Below are 20,552 nucleotides of genomic sequence, written 5' to 3'. Positions count from 1 at the left end.
TAGGCTTTAATTTCTCATGAACTATTCATATTTGAAACATAATTTATTATGAATAAAATTTAAAAAAAACTGAGAAATTAAGAATTTTTTAAAAACTTTGTAGACATTTTAGCTGGAAATGTCATAATACCGTTAGCTTTAACTGCAAAAAAACACATATTTGGATTCAGCAAAATCACACGAGTACAACAGTACCCCCAATTAACAGTTGTTACGGTGTTTTGGAAAGTTAAAGGGTCAAATATAGCACATTCCATTTTTCTCTTTTTTCAAATTGAAATTCGCCAGGTTGGTTATGTTTCCTTTTGAGACCGTGTGGTAGCCCAGGAATGAGATTTACCCCCATGATGGCATACCATTTGCAAAAGTAGACAACCCAAGGTATTGCAAGTGGGGTATGTCCAGTCTTTTATAGTAGCCACTTAGTCACAAACACTGACCAAAGTTAGCGTACATATTTTTTTTGTGTGAAAAAAGCAAAACAACTAATATTTGGCCAGTGTTTGTGACTACGTGGCTACTAAAAATGACTGGACATACCCCATTTGCAATACCTTGGGTTGTCTACTTTTTCAAATGGTATGCCATCATGGCAGTAATTCTCATTCCTGGGCTACCATATGGTCTCAAATGCAACGTAACCAATCCGGCAAATTTAAATGTGAAAAAAATGAAATGCAAGCCTTATATTTGACTCTCTAACTTCCCAAAACACCATAAAACCTGTACATAGGGGTACTGTTATACTTGGGAGACTTCACTGAACACAAACATAAGTGTTTCAAAACAGTAAAACATATTACAACAATAACATTGTCAGTAAAAGTGCCGTTCGTGTGTGAAAAATGCAAAAAAATTTCACTTTTACTAAATATATCATCGTTGTAATACAATATATAATTTTGAAACACTAATAATTGTGTTCAGCAAAGTCTCCCGAGTAAAAAAGTACCCCCCATGTACAGGTTTTATGGTGTCTTGGAAAGTTACAGGGTTAAATATAGCGCATGCAAATTTAATTCTCTGCACTTGCTGCCTGGGTTGTCAGGCACGTCAATCAAATTTTAATTCATTAAATCACATAATTATGTTAAACTATTACTTAAGCATACATGTATAATTTTTATATATATACATATATATGTATTTAAATTCTACGTGTATACTTATTTATTGAATTATATATATTTATCTATATATAAATGTTTGCAGTTATTTGTATTTTACATATAGATAGATATATATAGAATGTCATTCTAAGTGTATTCTGTTACCAATATATATATATATATATTAATAACAAAATACAGTTAGAATGAGATTACATATGTATATATAATTTAATTTTTTTTTCAATATTTTATTTATTTTATTATTTTATTTATTTATCTTTGTAATTATACGTGTATATATAAATATAATATATATAGATGTATTTTATATACAATATATATATATCATATATATGTAATGTAATTTTAAGATTAATATATGTACTTATATTAACATTAAAATACACTATATATGACGTTACATATATATAAGATGTATATATATTACATATAGAATATATATTTTATACATACATACATATATATATATATATACACATATACATATACATACATACATATATATATATATATATATATATATATATATATATATATATATATATATATATACACACACACACACACACACACACACACACACACTTAATTTAATTTAAAACATGTTTAATAATTTTTTTTTATACTTCCCACCAGCAGGGGGACTGTCTGACATTTCAGACAGCCCCCTGCTGGCAAATCCACAGCCAGCTATAGGGGGCCATGTGATCGCTCTTTAAGAGCGATCACATGGCCCCCGGGGGCCAGATTTGCCAGGGGAGGGCTGCCTGGGCTGTCAGGCAGTCCTCACGAAGAGGATCGTGGTGGAGGTAAGTAGCTGGAGGCTCCTATGCGTTCTATGCCGCCGCAACGGCTTTAAAGCCCATTTAATGCGGGACTGCATAGAACTCCGTAACGGCGTTAAGGGGTTAACTATGAAGTTATTTGCGGTCCAGGCTGGTTGTGCGTGCATGCACATTATAATACGTGAGGACATTCATCGTGGTGCGCATGCGCGTGCTAATGAAAGCCGCGCATCTACTGATATTTAAACAGCCAGAACAGAGGATTGGACACAGCTCTTGAAAAGTCTTCAAGATGAAATGTGTCGAGCAGAAGAAAGCTACAGGTATCCCCAGAAGGACTTCTATTTTACAGCCCTTTCCTGCCAGAGTCGTTTATCTCTTCATTTCACCGGACGAGATTTACAGACATTCGGAGACATTGGGGCTGAACTTAAACACACAGGGATTTGTGCCTATACCCATGGAGACCCAGCAGTGGCTGACAAGCTTTCCTGTACAAATTAGTGTGTTAGCATTGCAGGGATCTCTCCATATCTCAATTCATTGTCACCAGTGGCACTATAGTTTATATTGGTAGAACAGTTTTGACACAACTTGTTTGTCTAATTGGAATATACATATGGTAATTATACACACACGTTTGTGACTGTTGCACCCTCACTGGTATATGTTTTTAAATATACTATTTAAACATAGAAACATAGAAACATAGAATGTGACGGCAGATAAGAACCATTCGGCCCATCTAGTCTGCCCAGTTTTCTAAATACTTTCATTAGTCCCTGGCCTTATCTTATAGTTAGGACAGCCTTATGCCTATCCCACGCATGCTTAAACTCCTTTACTGTGTTAACCTCTACCACTTCAGATTGAAGGCTATTCCATGCATCCACTACCCTCTCAGTAAAGTAATACTTCCTGATATTATTTTTAAACCTTTGCCCCTCTAATTTAAGATTATGTCCTCTTGTTGTGGTAGTTTTTCTTCTTTTAAATATAGTCTCCTCCTTTACTGTGTTGATTCCCTTTATGTATTTAAATGTTTTTATCATATCCCCCCTGTCTCGTCTTTCCTCCAAGCTATACATGTTAAGATCCTTTAACCTCTCCTGGTAAGTTTTATCCTGCAATCCATGAACCAGTTTAGTAGCCCTTCTTTAAACTCTCTCTAAGGTATCAATATCCTTCTGAAGATATGGTCTCCAGTACTGTGTACAGTACTCCAAGTGAGGTCTCACCAGTGTTCTGTACAATGGCATGAGCACTTCCCTCTTTCTACTGCTAATACCTCTCCCTATACAACCAAGCATTCTGCTAGCATTTCCTGCTGCTCTATTACATTGTCTGCCTACCTTTAAGTCCTCAGAAATAATCACCCCTAAATCCCTTTCCTCAGATGTTGAGGTTAGGACTCTATCAAATATTCTGTACTCTGCCCTTGGGTTTTTACGTCCAAGATGCATTATCTTGCACTTATCCACATTAAATGTCAGTTGCCACAACTCTGACCATTTTTTTTGTTTACCTAAATCATTTGTCTTATCCCTCCTGGAACATCAACCCTGTTACATATCTTAGTATCATCCGCAAAAAGACACACCTTACCATCAAGACCTTCTGCAATATCACTAATAAAAATATTAAAGAGGTCCAAGTACAGATCCCTGAGGTACCCCACTGGTGACAAGCCCAAGCTTCGAATATATTCCATTGACTACAACCCTCTGTTGCCTATCACTCAGCCACTGCCTTACCCATTCAACAATATTGGAATCCAAACTCAAAGATTGCAGTTTATTGATAAGCCTTCTATGTGCAACAGTGTCAAAAGCCTTACTGAAATCTAGGTAAGCAATGTCTACTGCACCACCCTGATCTATAATTTTAGTTACCCAATCAACAAAAATCAATAAGATTAGTTTGGCATGATCTCCCTGAAGTAAACCCATGTTGTCTCTGATCTTGAAATCCATGTGTTTTTAGATGTTCAACAATCCTATCCTTTAACATGGTTTCCATCACTTTCCCCACTACTGAAGTAAGGCTTACTGGCCTATAGTTGCCCTACTCCTCCCTATTACCTTTCTTGTGAATGGGCACAACATTCGCCAACTTCCAATCTTCTGGGACTACTCCTGTTAACAATGATTGGTTAAATAAATCTGTTGATGGTTTTGCTAGTACACCACTAAGCTCTTTTAATAGCTTTGGGTGTATTCCATTAGGTCCCATTGACTTATTTGTCTTTACTTTTGACAGTTGAAATAGAACCTCTTCCTCTGTAAACTCACGTGTAATAAATGACTCATTTATCCTTTTTCTTAACTGAGGTCCCTTTCCTTCATTTTCATCTGTAAATACCAAACAAAAATAGTCATTGAGGCAGTCAACCTTTATCCTCATCTACATACCTGCCTTCTTTTGTTTTTAATCTAACTACTCTAACTAATCCTTGTTTTACTTTTCTTTTCTCATTTATGTATCTAAAAAAGTTTTGCCCCCCCTTTTTTACTGACTGTGCTATTTTCTCTTCTGTGTGTGGTTTGGAAGCTCTTATAACTTGCTTAGCCTCTTTCTGCCTAATCTTATAGATCGTCTTCCTCACTCTTTTTTTTTTTATAATTACTAAATGCTATTTTTTAGTTTTTTACTATTTTGGCCACATCTGAGTAGTACTCTCTGTATTTGGGTCTCTCTGGGATTTGGGAGTGATCCCCTATTCGAGTGGCTAGCCTGCACTCTTTTGCACTTTATCTCACATACCGCTCTTGTACACTAGTATCCAAATGGCGCCCATATAGCAGCTAGTACTCTCCTAATGCTGGATAATGACATTTTTGAGTAGTTCTATTATGATTGGTGTACACAGAACATTTTGTTACTATCCACACTTCATTTAAAAAATACTAATTTAAAAATGATGTTCGACATACACATTTTTGCCCATCGAAATAAATAAGCCAGGAAGGAACAGGGATTTGGTGCTAAAGTCCCACCGAATGCAATCCAAAAATGACCACCCCAAATATGTAGTTTCGGCACAACCATGTTTCCAATATTCTGATATAATAAGACAAAAAATTGAATATATAGAAACATCACATGACGACACATAGTCAATCTACATTGAAAGTTACATATATAGAAAAGGTATACAACAGTAAAAACATAAGCAGAGAAGTGACTGTCATACAGGCATTTGTGGCAGTTGTGTTGGTCCCGCACGATAGTGTGGCACCGGTCCCTATGTACTATTTGAGGCATGCTAAATGTATTTTTAAGTGGTTTACATTTATGTTGAGTTGTTTTTTTTGTCTATTAATGATACTAATAATACCATTTATTTAAGCATACCCCAGATCAGTCTATGCCACAGTTTATTGCAAGAGTGAAAAAGTCATTTAATTTACTGTTTAAACTATTGTCTCCTCCAATTACTATGCAATAGTGCATAATCTCTACCAAGCATCAGGAGACCTACCCCCAAGGTATAGAAAGTGTGTAGGCACTTTGTAGTTATTTTGTTTGTGCTCGGTCCATGAATAGAGTAATTCTTTCCACCACTCACAGGCGTTGGAAGTTGAATCCAGCACTAAAGTGTATTTTTTTTCTATTTCGTTTGTACACAGGTTAAAAAGTGACATTTTTACTTTCCAACTGATAAGTCACAATGTACCAATCCCACCAGAATGGGCAGTCTGCTCATCTGGAACAGCAAGGTGTCAAGATAGGAAGAGTGACAAATCCAAAGAAATTTCGAAATCAAGACTTCGACTCTCTAAGGGAAATTAACCTGAAAAACAAAGTGTTATTTGAAGATGAAACATTCCCAGCAAACATGAATAGTATTGGTCCAAAGCTGGAAAAAGAGTTCAAATCAAGTACAATAGAATGGAAGAGGCCGGTGAGTTTACGACAGATAGAGGTAGCAAAAGACATGGAGGTCTTTGTATTTTCGACCAGTAAAAACTATGAATTATGTTTCTATAGATTAGCATGTGATGGTAAAGCCTGAAGAATGCATGGCTTGGTTTTTGGCTAGATGGTTCTCAAAAGGAAAACAAAATCCCGCCGCACCTACCTAAACCTCTAAAATATCTTACTTTTCATATCACCATTATGGTAAACACCAACAATAGAAATGTGCATACTGCGGCTAGACACAATCAAATCCTATGAATGCACTACAAGATCATATAGAGCTCCACAAAAATTTTGGGTGGAGGCGTGGAAAATGTGGGACCCTCAGAGGGAAACTCCCAAAAATAATGTGTGAAAATATGGCAACATAGCCTACTAAGGAGAGAGGATACCAAACACATCACAACCGAAGAGACAATGTAAGGAATAACGTAACACTTTCTCGGGGAACACACCATGTTTATACCCCTCATACCCCCCCCCCCCCATCTATCCGACACCCCTCCCCTTACTTCCCCAGTTTATAGGGATAACATATGTTCACTCTAAGTTTCTAAAAAAAAAAAAAAGGAAAACAAAATGGCAGTATGTTTAATTTTAGTTTGTATAGTCTAAGTCAGGCCGTAAAATTATAAGCTGTTATCATTGTTTTTGTGTAACAGAGAAAATGTTTGTTCCAGTTTGGTCGTATATGACATTTACGCTAATGGAGAGTTGAGATCTCAGAAAAGGATTGGGGGACATGTAGGCTGGATTTTATCAGGTCAACTGAGACAAGGCTGCAAATCCCTTTACTGCCAAAGAGACACTTGGAGGAGTCCATGAAGAAGTTGGGCTAGTACTCTCCTAATGCTGACTAATGACATTTCATTACCATCCACACTTCATTTCAAAAATACTAATTTAAAAATGATGTCAGAAATACACATTTTTGCCCATCGAAATAAATAAGCGAGGAGGGAACAGGGATTCGGTACTAAGGTCCTCCTGGATGCAAACCAAAAATGACCACCCCAAATATAGAGTGAAATATAAAGTGAGTCATGATTTATGTTAGAAACATAGCAAGCTATCAAAAACTCAAGCACACATACATGGGATTTCGAAACAGGTGGTGGGGGCACAATTAATCTGTACTGTATCAATATGTGTCTGTGCACACCAAGTACTCCCCTTTTGTACGTCTACGTATATTATTTTAAAAATGAAAATCCAGCATACTCCCTTATCTACTAAACAGCAACATTGGTGCTGACAGATTTTATTAGTTTTTATAAAAAAACACCTAATCTAGGCACAGAATAATGGGGGTTTAGTTACAGTATATGATCATACATTGCATAACACTGTCACATTGTCAATGTACCCCATCTTTGGCAGGTCCTACACTAACAGCCTAATGTCTGCTAAATGAGCTACATATTTGGGGGGGAAAATCCATCTCGAGTTCTCTGCAGTACATGGCTAAATAGGGCCCTGGAATGAGGCACATGTGACAGGGAGGGGTGCAAAACCAAGGAGCTGGCTAGACTCCCAAATATATATATATGAGTAAAAAGGGGCTGGCTGCACTCATCTAAACATGCATAAATAGGGTGCTGCTGGGAGCCAATGAGTACAATTAAAATGAAAATCCAGTGCACTCCCTTATCTAGTAAATGGCAACTTTGGTGCTGACAAATTTTGTTAGTTTAAAAAAAAAAAAACACCTAATCTAGTCCAAAAATAATGGGGGTTTAGTTACATTATATGACCATACATTGCATAAGCCTGCCACAACGTCAATGTACCCCCTCTTTATTATTTGGCATTGTTACTCTACACATATTATTACAAGGATGTAGTATGATATTTCTGGACTTTGAAGACTTTAAGACATTTTAACAAAAGTGTCATTGCTACATTTGATAACCGAACACATTTAGACAACACACTAATGTCTTCACTTTGACTTTATTTTCCAGTGTGTATTTCACTTTTTCAATGGATCTTTATTTTTAGAGAAAATTCTAGTGAAGAATAGTTATTAATTTATTTAGTTTTTGTTTTTTTTTTCAACTTCATTTATGTATTTATTTTGTAGAAACCAAGTGAATATCCTCGTCTAGTTGTGGATGGTATTTCTTTGTTTGACATTAAACAAAGCAAACTGGGTAAGTATTATTTCACACAATTCACAATTTATATACGATAGTGGCAACATGCATAAAACATTTAAAAGCAATCCATTAATGTTTTTATTTATTTTACTCACTTCTAAATCATACTTCAAACTTTGCAATGTTTCCCAGACTACATGCATTTTAATCTAGATTATGAATACCGTATATACTCGAGTATAAGCCGACCCGAATATAAGCCGAGGCCCCTAATTTTATCCCAAAAAAAACTGGGAAAACTTATTGACTCGAGTATAAGACTAGGGTGGGAAATGCAGCAGCTACTGGTAAATTTCTAAATAAAATTAGATCCTAAAAAAAATATATTAATTGAATATTTATTTACAGTGTGTGTATAATGAATGCAGTGTGTGCGTATGTGTGTGTGTATGAGTGCAGCGTGTGTGTATGAGTGCAGTGTGTGTGTGCATGAATGCAGTGTGTGTGTGCATGAATGCAGTGTGTGTGTGCATGAATGCAGTGTGTGTGTGCATGAATGCAGTGTGTGTGTGTACGAATGCAGTGTGTGAATGCAGTGTGTGCAGGGCCGGTGCAAGGATATTTGCCGCCGTAGGCAAAAAAAGATTTGCCGCCCCCTCCCCCCCCCATATGTCCTGACTTCCCCTCCTCCTCCCTCAGTGGTCCTTACCTCCCCACCCCCGTGTTCCTTCACCCCCCCCCCCCAGTGGTCCTGACTCACCCCTCCCCTAGTGGTCCTTACCCTCCCCTCCCCTAGTGGTCCTTACTTCCCCCTCCCCTCCCATAGTGGTCCTTATCCCACCCCCTCCCTCTCATAGTGGTCCTTATCCCCCTTCTCCCTCCCATAGTGTTCCTTATCCCCCCCCATCCCTCCCATAGTGGTCCTTATAACCCCCTCCCTCCCATAGTGGTCCTTATACCCCCCCTCCCTCCCATAGTGGTCCTTATACCCCCCCTCCCTCCCATAGTGGTCCTTATACCCCCCCTCCCTCCCATAGTGGTCCTTATCCCCCCCCCTCCCTCCCATAGTGGTCCTTATCCCCCCCCTCCCTCTCATAGTGGTCCTTATCCCCCTTCTCCCTCCCATAGTGGTCCTTATCCCCCCCCCATCCCTCCCATAGTGGTCCTTATACCCCCCCTCCCTCCCATAGTGGTCCTTATACCCCCCCTCCCTCCCATAGTGGCCCTTATACCCCCCCTCCCTCCCATAGTGGCCCTTATACCCCCCTCCCTCCCATAGTGGTCCTTATCCCCCCCTCCCTCCCATAGTGGTCCTTATCCCCCCCTCCCTCCCATAGTGGTCCTTATCCCCCCCCTCCCTCCCATAGTGGTCCTTATCCCCCCCCTCCCTCCCATAGTGGTCCTTAACCCACCCCATCCCTCCCATAGTGGTCCTTATACCCCCCCCCCCTCCCATAGTGGTCCTTATACCCCTTTTTTTTATTATTATTATTTTTTATTATTATTATTATTATTTTTTTATAATTATTTCTTATTTTATTTACATATTTTTTTTCGTCCCCCCTCCCTGCTTGATATATGGCAGGGAGGGGGGCTCTCCTTCCCTGGTGGTCCAGTGGCAGTTCAGTGGGGGGGGGAGAGGGGTGCTGGCAGAGCTGTACTTACCTTTCCTGCAGCTCCTGTGAGCTCTCTCCTCCTCCGCGCGGTCTGTGCAGCTCCCTCTGTCAGCTCCCAGTGTAAGTCTCGCGAGAGCCGCGGCTCTCGCGAGATTTACACTGGGAGCTGACCGAGGTGCTGACCGGACGGCGCAGAGGAGGAGAGAGCTGACAGGAGCTGCAGGAAAGGTAAGTACAGCTCTGCCAGCACCCCTCTCCCCCCAGTCTGTATTATGGCAATGCAAATTGCCATAATACAGACCTTGACTCGAGTATAAGCCGAGTTGGGGTTTTTCAGCCCAAAAAATGGGCTGAAAAACTCGGCTTATACTCGAGTATATACGGTATTCTATTTTATAAACATTTTAAACCATACTACAAGCATTCTCTATTCGAATATGAACATTCTAAATCATACTACAAACATTCTCCATTAGAACATGAACATTCTAAATCGTACTACAAACATTCTCCATTAGAACATGAACATTCTAAATCGTACTACAAACATTCTCCATTAGAACATGAACATTCTAAATCGTACTACAAACATTCTCCATTAGAACATGAACATTCTAAATCGTACTACAAACATTCTCCATTAGAACATGAACATTCTAAATCGTACTACAAACATTCTCCATTAGAACATGAACATTCTAAATCGTACTACAAACATTCTCCATTAGAATATGAACATTCTAAATCGTACTACAAACATTCTCCATTAGAATATGAACATTCTAAATCGTACTACAAACATTCTCCATTAGAATATGAACATTCTAAATCGTACTACAAACATTCTCCATTAGAATATGAACATTCTAAATCATACTACAAACATTCTCCATTAGAACATGAACATTCTAAATCGTACTACAAACATTCTCCATTAGAACATGAACATTCTAAATCATACTACAAACATTCTCTAAACTTACTGCAAAAATTATATATTATACTAAGAACATTCTAAAAACTACAAACATTCCACATTACACAATGACATTATAAGCCATACTACTAATATTCTACATTATGTTAGGAACACTCTAAACTTAAAACTTAAAAAAAAGATAGGTACATTTTGAACATACAAAAAACATTCTACATGACAATATAAACATTTACAAAGCTTATGAATTTTGTTGTTGCAACAGGTGACTGCTGGGTCTTATCTGTTCTTGGGACTCTCACCTATAAGGAACACTTGCTGAAGAAAATACTCCCGTTAAATCAAGAATTCGATCAATACTATAGTGGTATCTTCCATTTCCGGGTAATGTTTATTGTATACATCAGTAATGAATATTAAGTTACATTTTCGCTTTGCCATTAACTTTTCCATGAAAAATGAATCACAGAAAAATGATCTCTAGATATCCAGTTATTTTTTCTTCGTATTTGGTTTAATTGTCTTTACCGCACCAACCAAATATAAATCTCCTGTCTTTAATAAAATGTAGATTATTCTGTCATGTAGGCTAATAATCCCTAATTGTCAGTCCTGCTGTATATGGGCAAATGAAAAATAAAAAATAAAAAAACAATTGTGCAAGATCTTAATTTAGAATCCTTGGCCAGTTGCAACCCTGAGACTGCAATGCACGAAGCATGAACAAATAAATCTGTCTTGATTATTTAAGCAAAATAACAAACACATTGGACTTTAATATTGACATTCAAAAAGTAAACTCCCATTGTTATTATTATTATTTATAAAGCGCCAACAAATTCCGCAGCACTGTACAATGGGTGGACTAACAGACAAGTATATGTAACCAGACAAATGGACGCACAGGAACAGAGGGATTGACACAGTAACAGAGGGATTGAGGGCCCTGCTCAGTGAGTTTACATGTTAGAGGGAATGGGGTATAGTGACACAGTAACAGAGGGATTGGGGGCCCAGCTCAGTGAGTTTACATGCTAGAGGGAGTGGGGTATAGTGACACAGTAACAGAGGGATTGAGGGCCTGCTCAGTGAGTTTACATGTTAGAGGGAGTGGGGTATAGTGACACAGTAACAGAGGGATTGAGGGCCTGCTCAGAGAGGTTACATGTTAGAGGGGGTGGGGTATAGTGACACAGTAACATAGGGATTGGGGGCCCAGCTCAGTGAGTTTACATGCTAGAGGGAGTGGGGTATAGTGACACAGTAACAGAGGGATTGAGGGCCTGCTCAGTGAGTTTACATGTGAGAGGGAGTGGGGTATAGTGACACAGTAACAGGGGGATTGAGGGCCCTGCTCAGTGAGTTTACATGTTAGAGGGAGTGGGGTTTAGTGACACAGTAACAGAGGGATTGAGGCCCTGCTCAGTGAGTTTACATGTTAGAGGGAGTGGGGTATAGTGACACAGTAACAGAGGGATTGAGGGCCTGCTCAGTGAGTTTACATGTGAGAGGGAGTGGGGTATAGTGACACAGTAAAAGAGGTACTGAAGGCCCTGCTCAGTGGGTTTACATGTTAGAGGGAGTGGGGTATAGTGACACAGTAACAGAGGGATTGAGGGACCTGCTCAGTGAGCTTACATGCTAGAGGGAGTGGGGTATAGTGACACAGCAACAGAGGGATTGAGGGCCCTGCTCAGTGAGCTTACATGCTAGAGGAAGTGGGGTATAGTGACACAGTAACAGAGGGATTGAGGGCCTGCTCAGTGAGTGTACATGTTAGAGGGAGTGGGGTACAGTGACACAGTAACAGAGGGATTGAGGGCCCTGCTCAGTGAGTTTGCATGTTAGAGGGAGTGGGGTATAGTGACACAGTAACAGAGGGATTGGGGGCCTGCTCAGTGAGCTTACATGCTAGAGGGAGTGGGGTACAGTGACACAGTAACAGAGGGATTGAGGGCCCTGCTCAGTGAGTTTACATGCTAGAGGGAGTGGGGTATAGTGACACAGTAACAGACGGATTGAGTGCCCTGATTCAGTGAGTTTACATGCTAGAGGGAGTGGGGTATAGTGACCCAGTAACAGAGGGATTGAGGGCCTGCTCAGTTAGGTTACATGCTAGAGGGAGTGGGGTACAGTGACACAGTAACAGAGGGATTGAGGGCCCTGCTCAGTGAGTTTACATGCTAGAGGGAGTGGGGTATAGTGACACAGTAACAGAGGGATTGTGGGCCTGCTCAGTGAGATTACATGCTAGAGGGTGTGGGGTATAGTGACACAGTAACAGAGGGATTGAGGCCCTGCTCAGTGAGCTTACATGCTAGAGGGAGTGGGTTATAGTGACACAGTAACAGAGGGATTGAGGCCCTGCTCAGTGAGCTTACATGCTAGAGGGAGTGGGTTATAGTGACACAGTAACAGAGGGATTGAGGCCCTGCTCAGTGAGTTTACATGCTAGAGGGAGTGGGGTATAGTGACACAGTAACAGAGGGGTTGAGGGCCTGCTCAGTGAGCTTACATTTTAGAGGGAGTGGGGTATAGTGACACAGTAACAGAGGGATTGAGGGCCCTACTCAGTGAGTTTACATGCTAGAGGGAGTGGGGTATAGTGACCCAGTAACAGAGGGATTGAGTGCCCTGATTCAGTGAGTTTACATGCTAGAAGGAGTGGGGTATAGTGACACAGTAACAGAGGGGTTGAGGGCCTGCTCAGTGAGTTTACATGTTAGAGGGAGTGGGGTATAGTGACACAGTAACAGAGGGGTTGAGGGCCCTGCTCAGTGAGCTTACATGTTAGAGGGAGTGGGGTATAGTGACACAGTAACAGAGGGGTTGAGGGCCCTGCTCAGTGAGCTTACATGTTAGAGGGAGTGGGGTATAGTGACACAAAAGGTAAGAGAAGGGTAGAAAGTAATGTATTAGGGAATAAATGTATAAAAGGCACTTGGAAAAAAAAAAAGTTACTTCTCTAGTCAACCATCTCTAACCATGGCAACGGTCTTTCACACTCTGCTTTGCTGACGAGTTTTAATGCTTGTTTATTGTTTTTAGTTTGGTTATCCCATCACTACCTGCTTTCTATGTTTTTAAAATGCATGTAGAAAAATATAAAATTGCTTAAACTTAACTCAGTGTTATGGACCCAGACTCCCCTCGTTTACCACCAGTGTGACACGATTATATAACAGTATGTGGGTGATAACTTGGTTTAGTAATGAAAGGAATCATGATTCAGAGGGGAAATTGAGTTGTTAATGGGTTATAGGTCCACTTTGATAAATGCACAAAATGCTTTCTGGTATATTGAAGTATTTTTTGCAATTTTATTTTATTTAACCCCTTAAGGACCAAACTTCTGGAATAAAAGGGAATCATGACATGTCACGTGTCCTTAAGGGGTAAAACTGCCTTCAAAACCACACCTGCTGTATTTGTTTGGAATATAATGAAAAAAAATGATAGAATTTGGGATTCAATGGAAATGTAACTACTTTGATGTTCTTCTCTCTTTCAGTTCTGGAGTTTTGGTGAGTGGTGGGATGTCGTAGTCGATGACAGGCTGCCATATTTAGATGGGGAACATTTGTCTGCTAGACCATCAACTGGAAATGAATTATGGCCTTGCCTTTTGGAGAAAGCCTATGCAAAGTAATTTCCTTATTCATTGTAAAGATTTGGGGGTCTATTTAATAAACCTGGTGCATCAAACTTTGGCCCCATTGTGAGATTGTTTTGGACTACAAATCTCATAAATTTCTGTCTACTATGAATTATGGAGCTTTAGTTTAGAAGTCTGGAGGGCACAGTAAAATATCTTTGAATTAACTCCTTAGTGCTCAATACCTTCTGTACACAGGTGGCAGATGTATATGTCCTTAATTAGTTAATTAAATAATATTAACAATAGTGTTAATTTAAAAAAAAAAAAATTCTTCTTTATTTGCATGATCTTTCAAAAAAAAAAAAAAAAAGCTTATTTACTCCCATAAACAAAGTAAAGGAAGCCGAGCCCTTGTATTCACACTTCTCAAATTTAATAACTTGAAAATAAACAATATGGATATTGCATTCTCTTGTACATCTATATTATTCGGTAATTTGAGTTTTTTTTCTCGCTCTATCAGTTGAACTTGGAGCCACATGAAAGTTAAATATATAAATACACTCTTTATGAATATTGACATGAAAAACACATATAAACAGATTGATTTCCGTAAAGCAAAAAGGTACCACTTCTGATGGTCATTTTTATTCCTAATTCCATGGTAGTAAAGACGTTAAACAATGGTTTTCAATTAACTGGCAACCAACCAAATAGAAGCCGAATCTTAATTACAATTACTTATTATTATTATTATTGGATTTTTTTGGTTGTTGAATGGTTGTCAAACAAACAAAACAAGAAGAGTTCCTAGAATGGGAACTACATAATCCTACATAACCCTAATAGATCATTAGCTGTACCAAGGTAAGTATAGTGTTTACGGGAAAAGACCACCGTGCCCCTCTGATGAGCCACTCTGGCAAAAGGCGTGCGTCAGGGGCTCGGCTGTCTTTCCCCGTGAACACCATACTTACCTTGGTACAGCTATTGATCTATATCGATCTGAAAGGAAAGACCACACCACAGACCACCATGTTCAATTTTTGATTTTTAATCATCTCTCCAGGTCTAAGTTTAGATTAGCAACTTCACACGATGGGGTATATTTAAATAGGTGCCCTCGAAGGCACAAGCTTTATTTTGTAGTGCTAGCAGGGACTCGGGGTATAGCTAGTGTTTGTTGTAACTACTTGCATATGTTACCTCTAACTAGATACATTTGTTGTCCTAGCTTTGTATTTGATCAACTTGCTTTCTTTCTGTTGTATGTGGTGAAAATTATTAAGTTAAGTTTTGTTCTCTAACAAAGGGTTATATAGGATATACCTGTTCCTATTCTAGTAACTTTCTTCTTGTTTTATTTGTTTGTTTATTATTATTTTTTTATTTATTTTTTTGAATTACTGATATTCACTCTTTAGGGTTATCGCCCCCTTTTTTTCCCTGAGAGTTTCCTATATATGACATTGGCTCACCTTTCTCTCTCTTTAAATTGAATGGTTGTCAAATTCATCAATAAATGACCCAGTCGCCCAATGACATGAATCTGTAGCATTTACATATTAAGGATGGCTGGCACACCAAGACTTATATACAAAGTGTCAGCCAGAAATTAATCAGCTGGGCATTAACAGCATTTTAGGATTTGGCTGCTACTTGAAAATACTAAAACGTATTAGGCAATTCAATGGATTTTCCTCGATGTCCCATAATGCCGGATTATGTGACACCCATGTACCACACTTACAACAACAACAGGAAAACCATTGGTTGAAATAAAAAAAATAAAAAAACATCCTGAAAATTTACATTTACTTTTCTTTTTCAGGCTCCTCGGATCATATCAAAATTTGCATTTTGGAGTACCTGCAGAAGCCTTTACAAACTTTACCGGTGGATTGGCGATGTCATTTGAATTGAAGCGTGATATGGAGCTGTCTGACCTGTTTCACATGATTAAATGTGCGACACCAGAGACTGTCATGACATGCACCACGAAAAAGAAGGTAACATATTCAGATAAATACACATGGTGAATGACGATTGATAAAATCTGATTGATGTTAAGAGGGCCCTGGTGCAAGACATTTTTGGGGGACACCACTAGTACAATGGTGACCAAAAGATAGATCCCCATATAGATCATTATTTCATACAACTCCCACGATGCAATGCCGATTCTACTATTTGGCCATCCTTGCAGAATTGTATTTGTGAGCAGTGTTTGTGTGTTTGAGTGTAATCATGTTTCTTTGTATGTGTGTGCGCATGTATGGGGTGTATTTGTATGTACTGTTGCCATTGGAATGCAATGGTATATTTCTATGTAATGTTTGCGTTTGAATACAGGGGTGTGTTTGTACGTAGTGTTGAATGAAGGGGTGTTTGTATACAATGTTAGCCTTTTAATACATGGGTGTGCTTGCGTGTTATGTTTGCGTTTGAATGCAGGGGTGTGCTTGCATGTAATGTTTGCTTGCTGTGATGTATGCACTTCCATATACATACATACAGACACAGATGTACATACACATGACACACACGTATATACATACACTGACACACACAGACGCATAAACAGATGCACACACTAAAACATACATACTCACACACATGCATGACTAAGGCTCTTGGGAGATGAAACGTTGCATGGTAAAGTGGTATTCCCTTAAATAATATTACACCATCATGATCTAATGGTGCTGTCCATATTTTCTTCTTCTTACATTGTTCAGAAATACCATCACATGGTCAATGCACTTCGCACCACCCGAATAGGCTACCCAGCATGCGGGCCCACGTGCAGCCAGTGTGACAGTAGTTCCGCCACTGATCTTATAATTGAACTACAGTGGGATATAATGTAACCAGCTCACTAAAAACACATTCCAGTATTCTGTATTCAGTGAGAATAATATGGCTCAATTCCATGTGAGTGAGAGCCTTGAACTGCCCAGCTAGGGGGAAATTACTACATTATATCTCCATCCTCTCATCCCTAGGGAGCATTGTTTTATTTCAGTCTTAGTGGGAGCAGCGTACTAATAGGGGAGGGGGACAATACCCCAGAGGAACATAGTAAGAGGGGGTCTCCCTGGGCACGTAGTAAGAGTGGGTGACGTGCAGCACATGCCTGTTAGGTCACGGTCCTCTCAGTACTTGTGTAGGAGAAACAAAGGGGTCTACGTTTATCTCTCTGCATTGGTTTCCCAGCTCCCTTGCATGCCCTGTATTGATGCTTGGAGCTGTGATGTGATGCCACCCTAGCCCCTGCATCGAGAGCAGCAGGGACCTGGAAAATTAGTCTGATCCCAGCAGCAAACCACTGCACCCTACTGAGCCTGTGTGTGTATACAAGTCTGTGTATGTATATAAATGTGTTTGTGTATGAATCTGTGTGTGCTTATATGCCTTCATTTGTGTGTTTGTATATGAGTTTATGTGTGTGTGTGTGTATTATATCAATGTGTGTTTGCGTATATGTGTCCATGTATGTGTGAATATGCATGTATACATGTAAATGTATATTAATGTGTATATAATTGTGAGTGTGTGTGTGTGTGTAATTTCCCTAACAAATGTAGGTTGGGGAGGTTTCAAATTGAGCCACAAAAAAAGCTGGTGCTAATGCGCAGGTGCGGCAAATGCTGCACGGGCTATGACCTCCCCATAGAATCAATACTTTCCTGTTGGGAAAAATCTGAAGCCGGATGTTCAGCATCAGATACCAGACCAAAGGCTTGTTTCAATCCAAAAAGCGCCTCCAGTAGCTCTGTGGGAGACAGCTACTGGAGGCAGACTTAGTGCTGCAATGTGAACATTCTCAGGAACTGCTATGTTTTACATTGCAGCACTAAGTGCAACAGGGATACTGCCCCCTTGGTGTCACCATACCCCACTCTAGCATGTGGGCTCATTTGATCAGGGCCCTCAATCCCTCTGTTACTGTGTCACTATACCCCACTCCCTATAACATGTAAACTCACTGAGCAGGGCCCTCAATCCCTCTGTTACTGTGTCACTATACCCCATTCCCTCTAGCATGTAAGCTCACTGAGCAGGCCCTCAATCCCTCTGTTACTGTGTCATTATACCCCACTCCCTCTAACATGTAAGCTCACTGAGCAGGGCCCTCAATCCCTCTGTTACTGTGTCACTATACCCCACTCCCTCTAACATGTAAGCTCACTGAGCAGGGCCCTCAATCCCTCTGTTACTGTGTCACTATACCCCACTCCCTCTAACATGTAACCTCACTGAGCAGGGCCCTCAATCCCTCTGTTACTGTGTCACTATACCCCACTCCCTCTAGCATGTAAACTCACTGAGCTCGCCCTCAATCCCTCTGTTACTGTGTCACTATACCCCACTCCCTCTAGCATATAAACTCACTGAGCAGGTGTAATGAGTCTTACCTGATAGGGAGTCCAGCTCGCAGAGTTATACGCTCACCCTTGCAAAGTAGACACAGACCAGGGTGACCAGGTAAGACGCCACCTGGCCTGTGAGTCTGTGCACGGGGGCTTTCCAGGAAAAGTGCTCCAAGTCTCAGTACAGCAGGGATTAGCAGAAGCGTAGTCAAGGAAAGCCAAAATCAGGGAAGCCAGAGATCAGAGTAGTCCAGTAGGAAAGCCAAGGTCAGAAGCCGAAATCAGACAGGAAAACTGGAACGCAGATACGGAGAGACAGGAACCAAACAAGGGAACCAGAGTCAATGAACTGACACCCTTCCCAGGGTTAGGCAGGCTTTTATATCCAGCCAATTAATATGGGATACAGGTGTGCAGAGCAGCTACGAGTAAGTTCAGCTCCCAGTGCTGGAAACAAGGCGAGGACACCTATTAAAGCAATACATGAATGGCTGGATAGCACAGTGGCAAAAGAGCAAGATTCACGAAGCCAAAGTCCAGGGTTCAAATCCCTTGCTGGGCACTCCTGGGGTGACCTCGTCTGGCAGACTGGATGTCGCGGCGAGAACCGTGACAGCAGGCCCTCAATCCCTCTGTTACTGTGTCACTATACCCCACTCCCTCTAACATGTAAGATTTTTGAGCAGGCCCTCAATCCCTCTGTTGCTGTGTGTCAAACTCATCAGGTTTAATACATGTATGTTAGTCTACGCATTGTACAGTGCAACGGAATTTGTTGGCGCATTATAAATAATAATAATCATGAACTGAAGTCATCTGGGTACCTATAGTGTCCCTTTAAGCTAAAGTTGTTTTGGTACCTATAGTGTGCCGTATATCTATGGTAAATAACTTTGTGTGCATGCTTTATGTAGTACATTGTCTCCGTGAACACACCAACACAATAAGCACTGGTAAACATACAATTTAAAGTAAATTAAAACTTTTCACCAGGTTTTACCGTATATACTTGAGTATAAGCCGCCTTTTTCAGCACATTTTTTATGCTGAAAAAGCCCCCCTCAGCTTATACTCGAGTGAGGGCGGTGAGATTGGGTGCAGATAGCACCGGGCAGATGGAAATTCTAATGACAGTCTCTAGACAGTCTTCTATCTGTACCATGGTAGGTGCCCGTGCTGCTGTGGTCGGGGCTGACTGTGTACTCCGCTCGCACCGTGCTGCACACTGGGGACACGGACAGCTTCCGGGCAGGGTGCTCTGCCTGTGGCTGCTCTGTGCAGGAAAGCCCGGGATGTGCTGCGGCCTGTTTATCGGGTGGGAGAACCTGCTGCACAGCAAGAGACCATGGCCGGTGGGTGTATCTGCTACCTATTATCAACGTGCTGTGTAAAATATACTTGGTTCATATTATGTGTGCATATTATGTATGCAAGTGAATACATATGACATGGAAAGCACAAAGGAAAAACTGTGTATATACAGTCCCAGAAAGGTTTGTACACATCTATAACCCGAGTTTTCAGGAAGCTTCCTTCAGGATTTGTGCTGAGATTACTAGGTGTCATTGTTTTCAACTAAACCCTCACATACTACATTATGAAAAGCAATCTCATTCTATCTTTTCATTACACCAAATGTATGTGTATGTATGTATGTCTCTGTATCCATGTATGTATGTCTCTGTATCCATGTATGTATGTATGTATCTGTATGTATGTATGGATGTCTCTCAGGGCCGTTTGAAGGAATTTGGGGGCCCCAAGCAAAACGGACATGGAGGCCCCCCCAAACTCCAACCCCCCCACCCCCCACATGCACGCTCAAGGTCTGGGCCCCCCGGCGCCTGCACCCGGGTCCTTCCCCCCCCCCCCCCCGCCCTAGGCAAAAGTAAAGTTTGCCGCCCCCCCATGTGACATCACAGTGCCCCACCCATATGATCTGCCATGTTAACTAACACAGTGCTGCAGTGCCGCCGTGTTTACAATAAAAGGCCTGCAGGGATAGGCTATAGACACCAGAACCACTACATTAAGCTGCAGTGGTTCTGGGGACTATAGTGTCCCTTTAATGTGAGGTAAATTAGAGATTA

General features: G+C 40.5%; 1 protein-coding gene across 2 annotated transcripts in view; it reads left to right on the top strand.

The window, feature by feature from the left end:
- The window catches only part of LOC134587590 (calpain-13-like), a 242,171-nt gene that overhangs the window by 13,053 nt on the left and 208,566 nt on the right, over positions 1-20,552 (top strand). For both annotated transcript variants that reach the window (XM_063444079.1, XM_063444078.1), the window contains exons 2-6: positions 5,548-5,822; positions 7,923-7,992; positions 10,757-10,875; positions 14,003-14,136; positions 15,921-16,098. In XM_063444079.1, the coding sequence (XP_063300149.1) occupies positions 5,589-5,822; positions 7,923-7,992; positions 10,757-10,875; positions 14,003-14,136; positions 15,921-16,098 (735 nt within the window). In that variant the 5' untranslated portion in view covers positions 5,548-5,588. The remainder of the gene's footprint in view (positions 1-5,547; positions 5,823-7,922; positions 7,993-10,756; positions 10,876-14,002; positions 14,137-15,920; positions 16,099-20,552) is intronic.

Source organism: Pelobates fuscus, chromosome 2 (genome assembly GCF_036172605.1).
Source record: "Pelobates fuscus isolate aPelFus1 chromosome 2, aPelFus1.pri, whole genome shotgun sequence".
Lineage (NCBI taxonomy): Eukaryota > Metazoa > Chordata > Amphibia > Anura > Pelobatidae > Pelobates > Pelobates fuscus.
The sequence above is the reverse complement of the archived record's forward strand: the minus strand, read 5'-3'. Positions and strand labels throughout refer to the sequence as shown.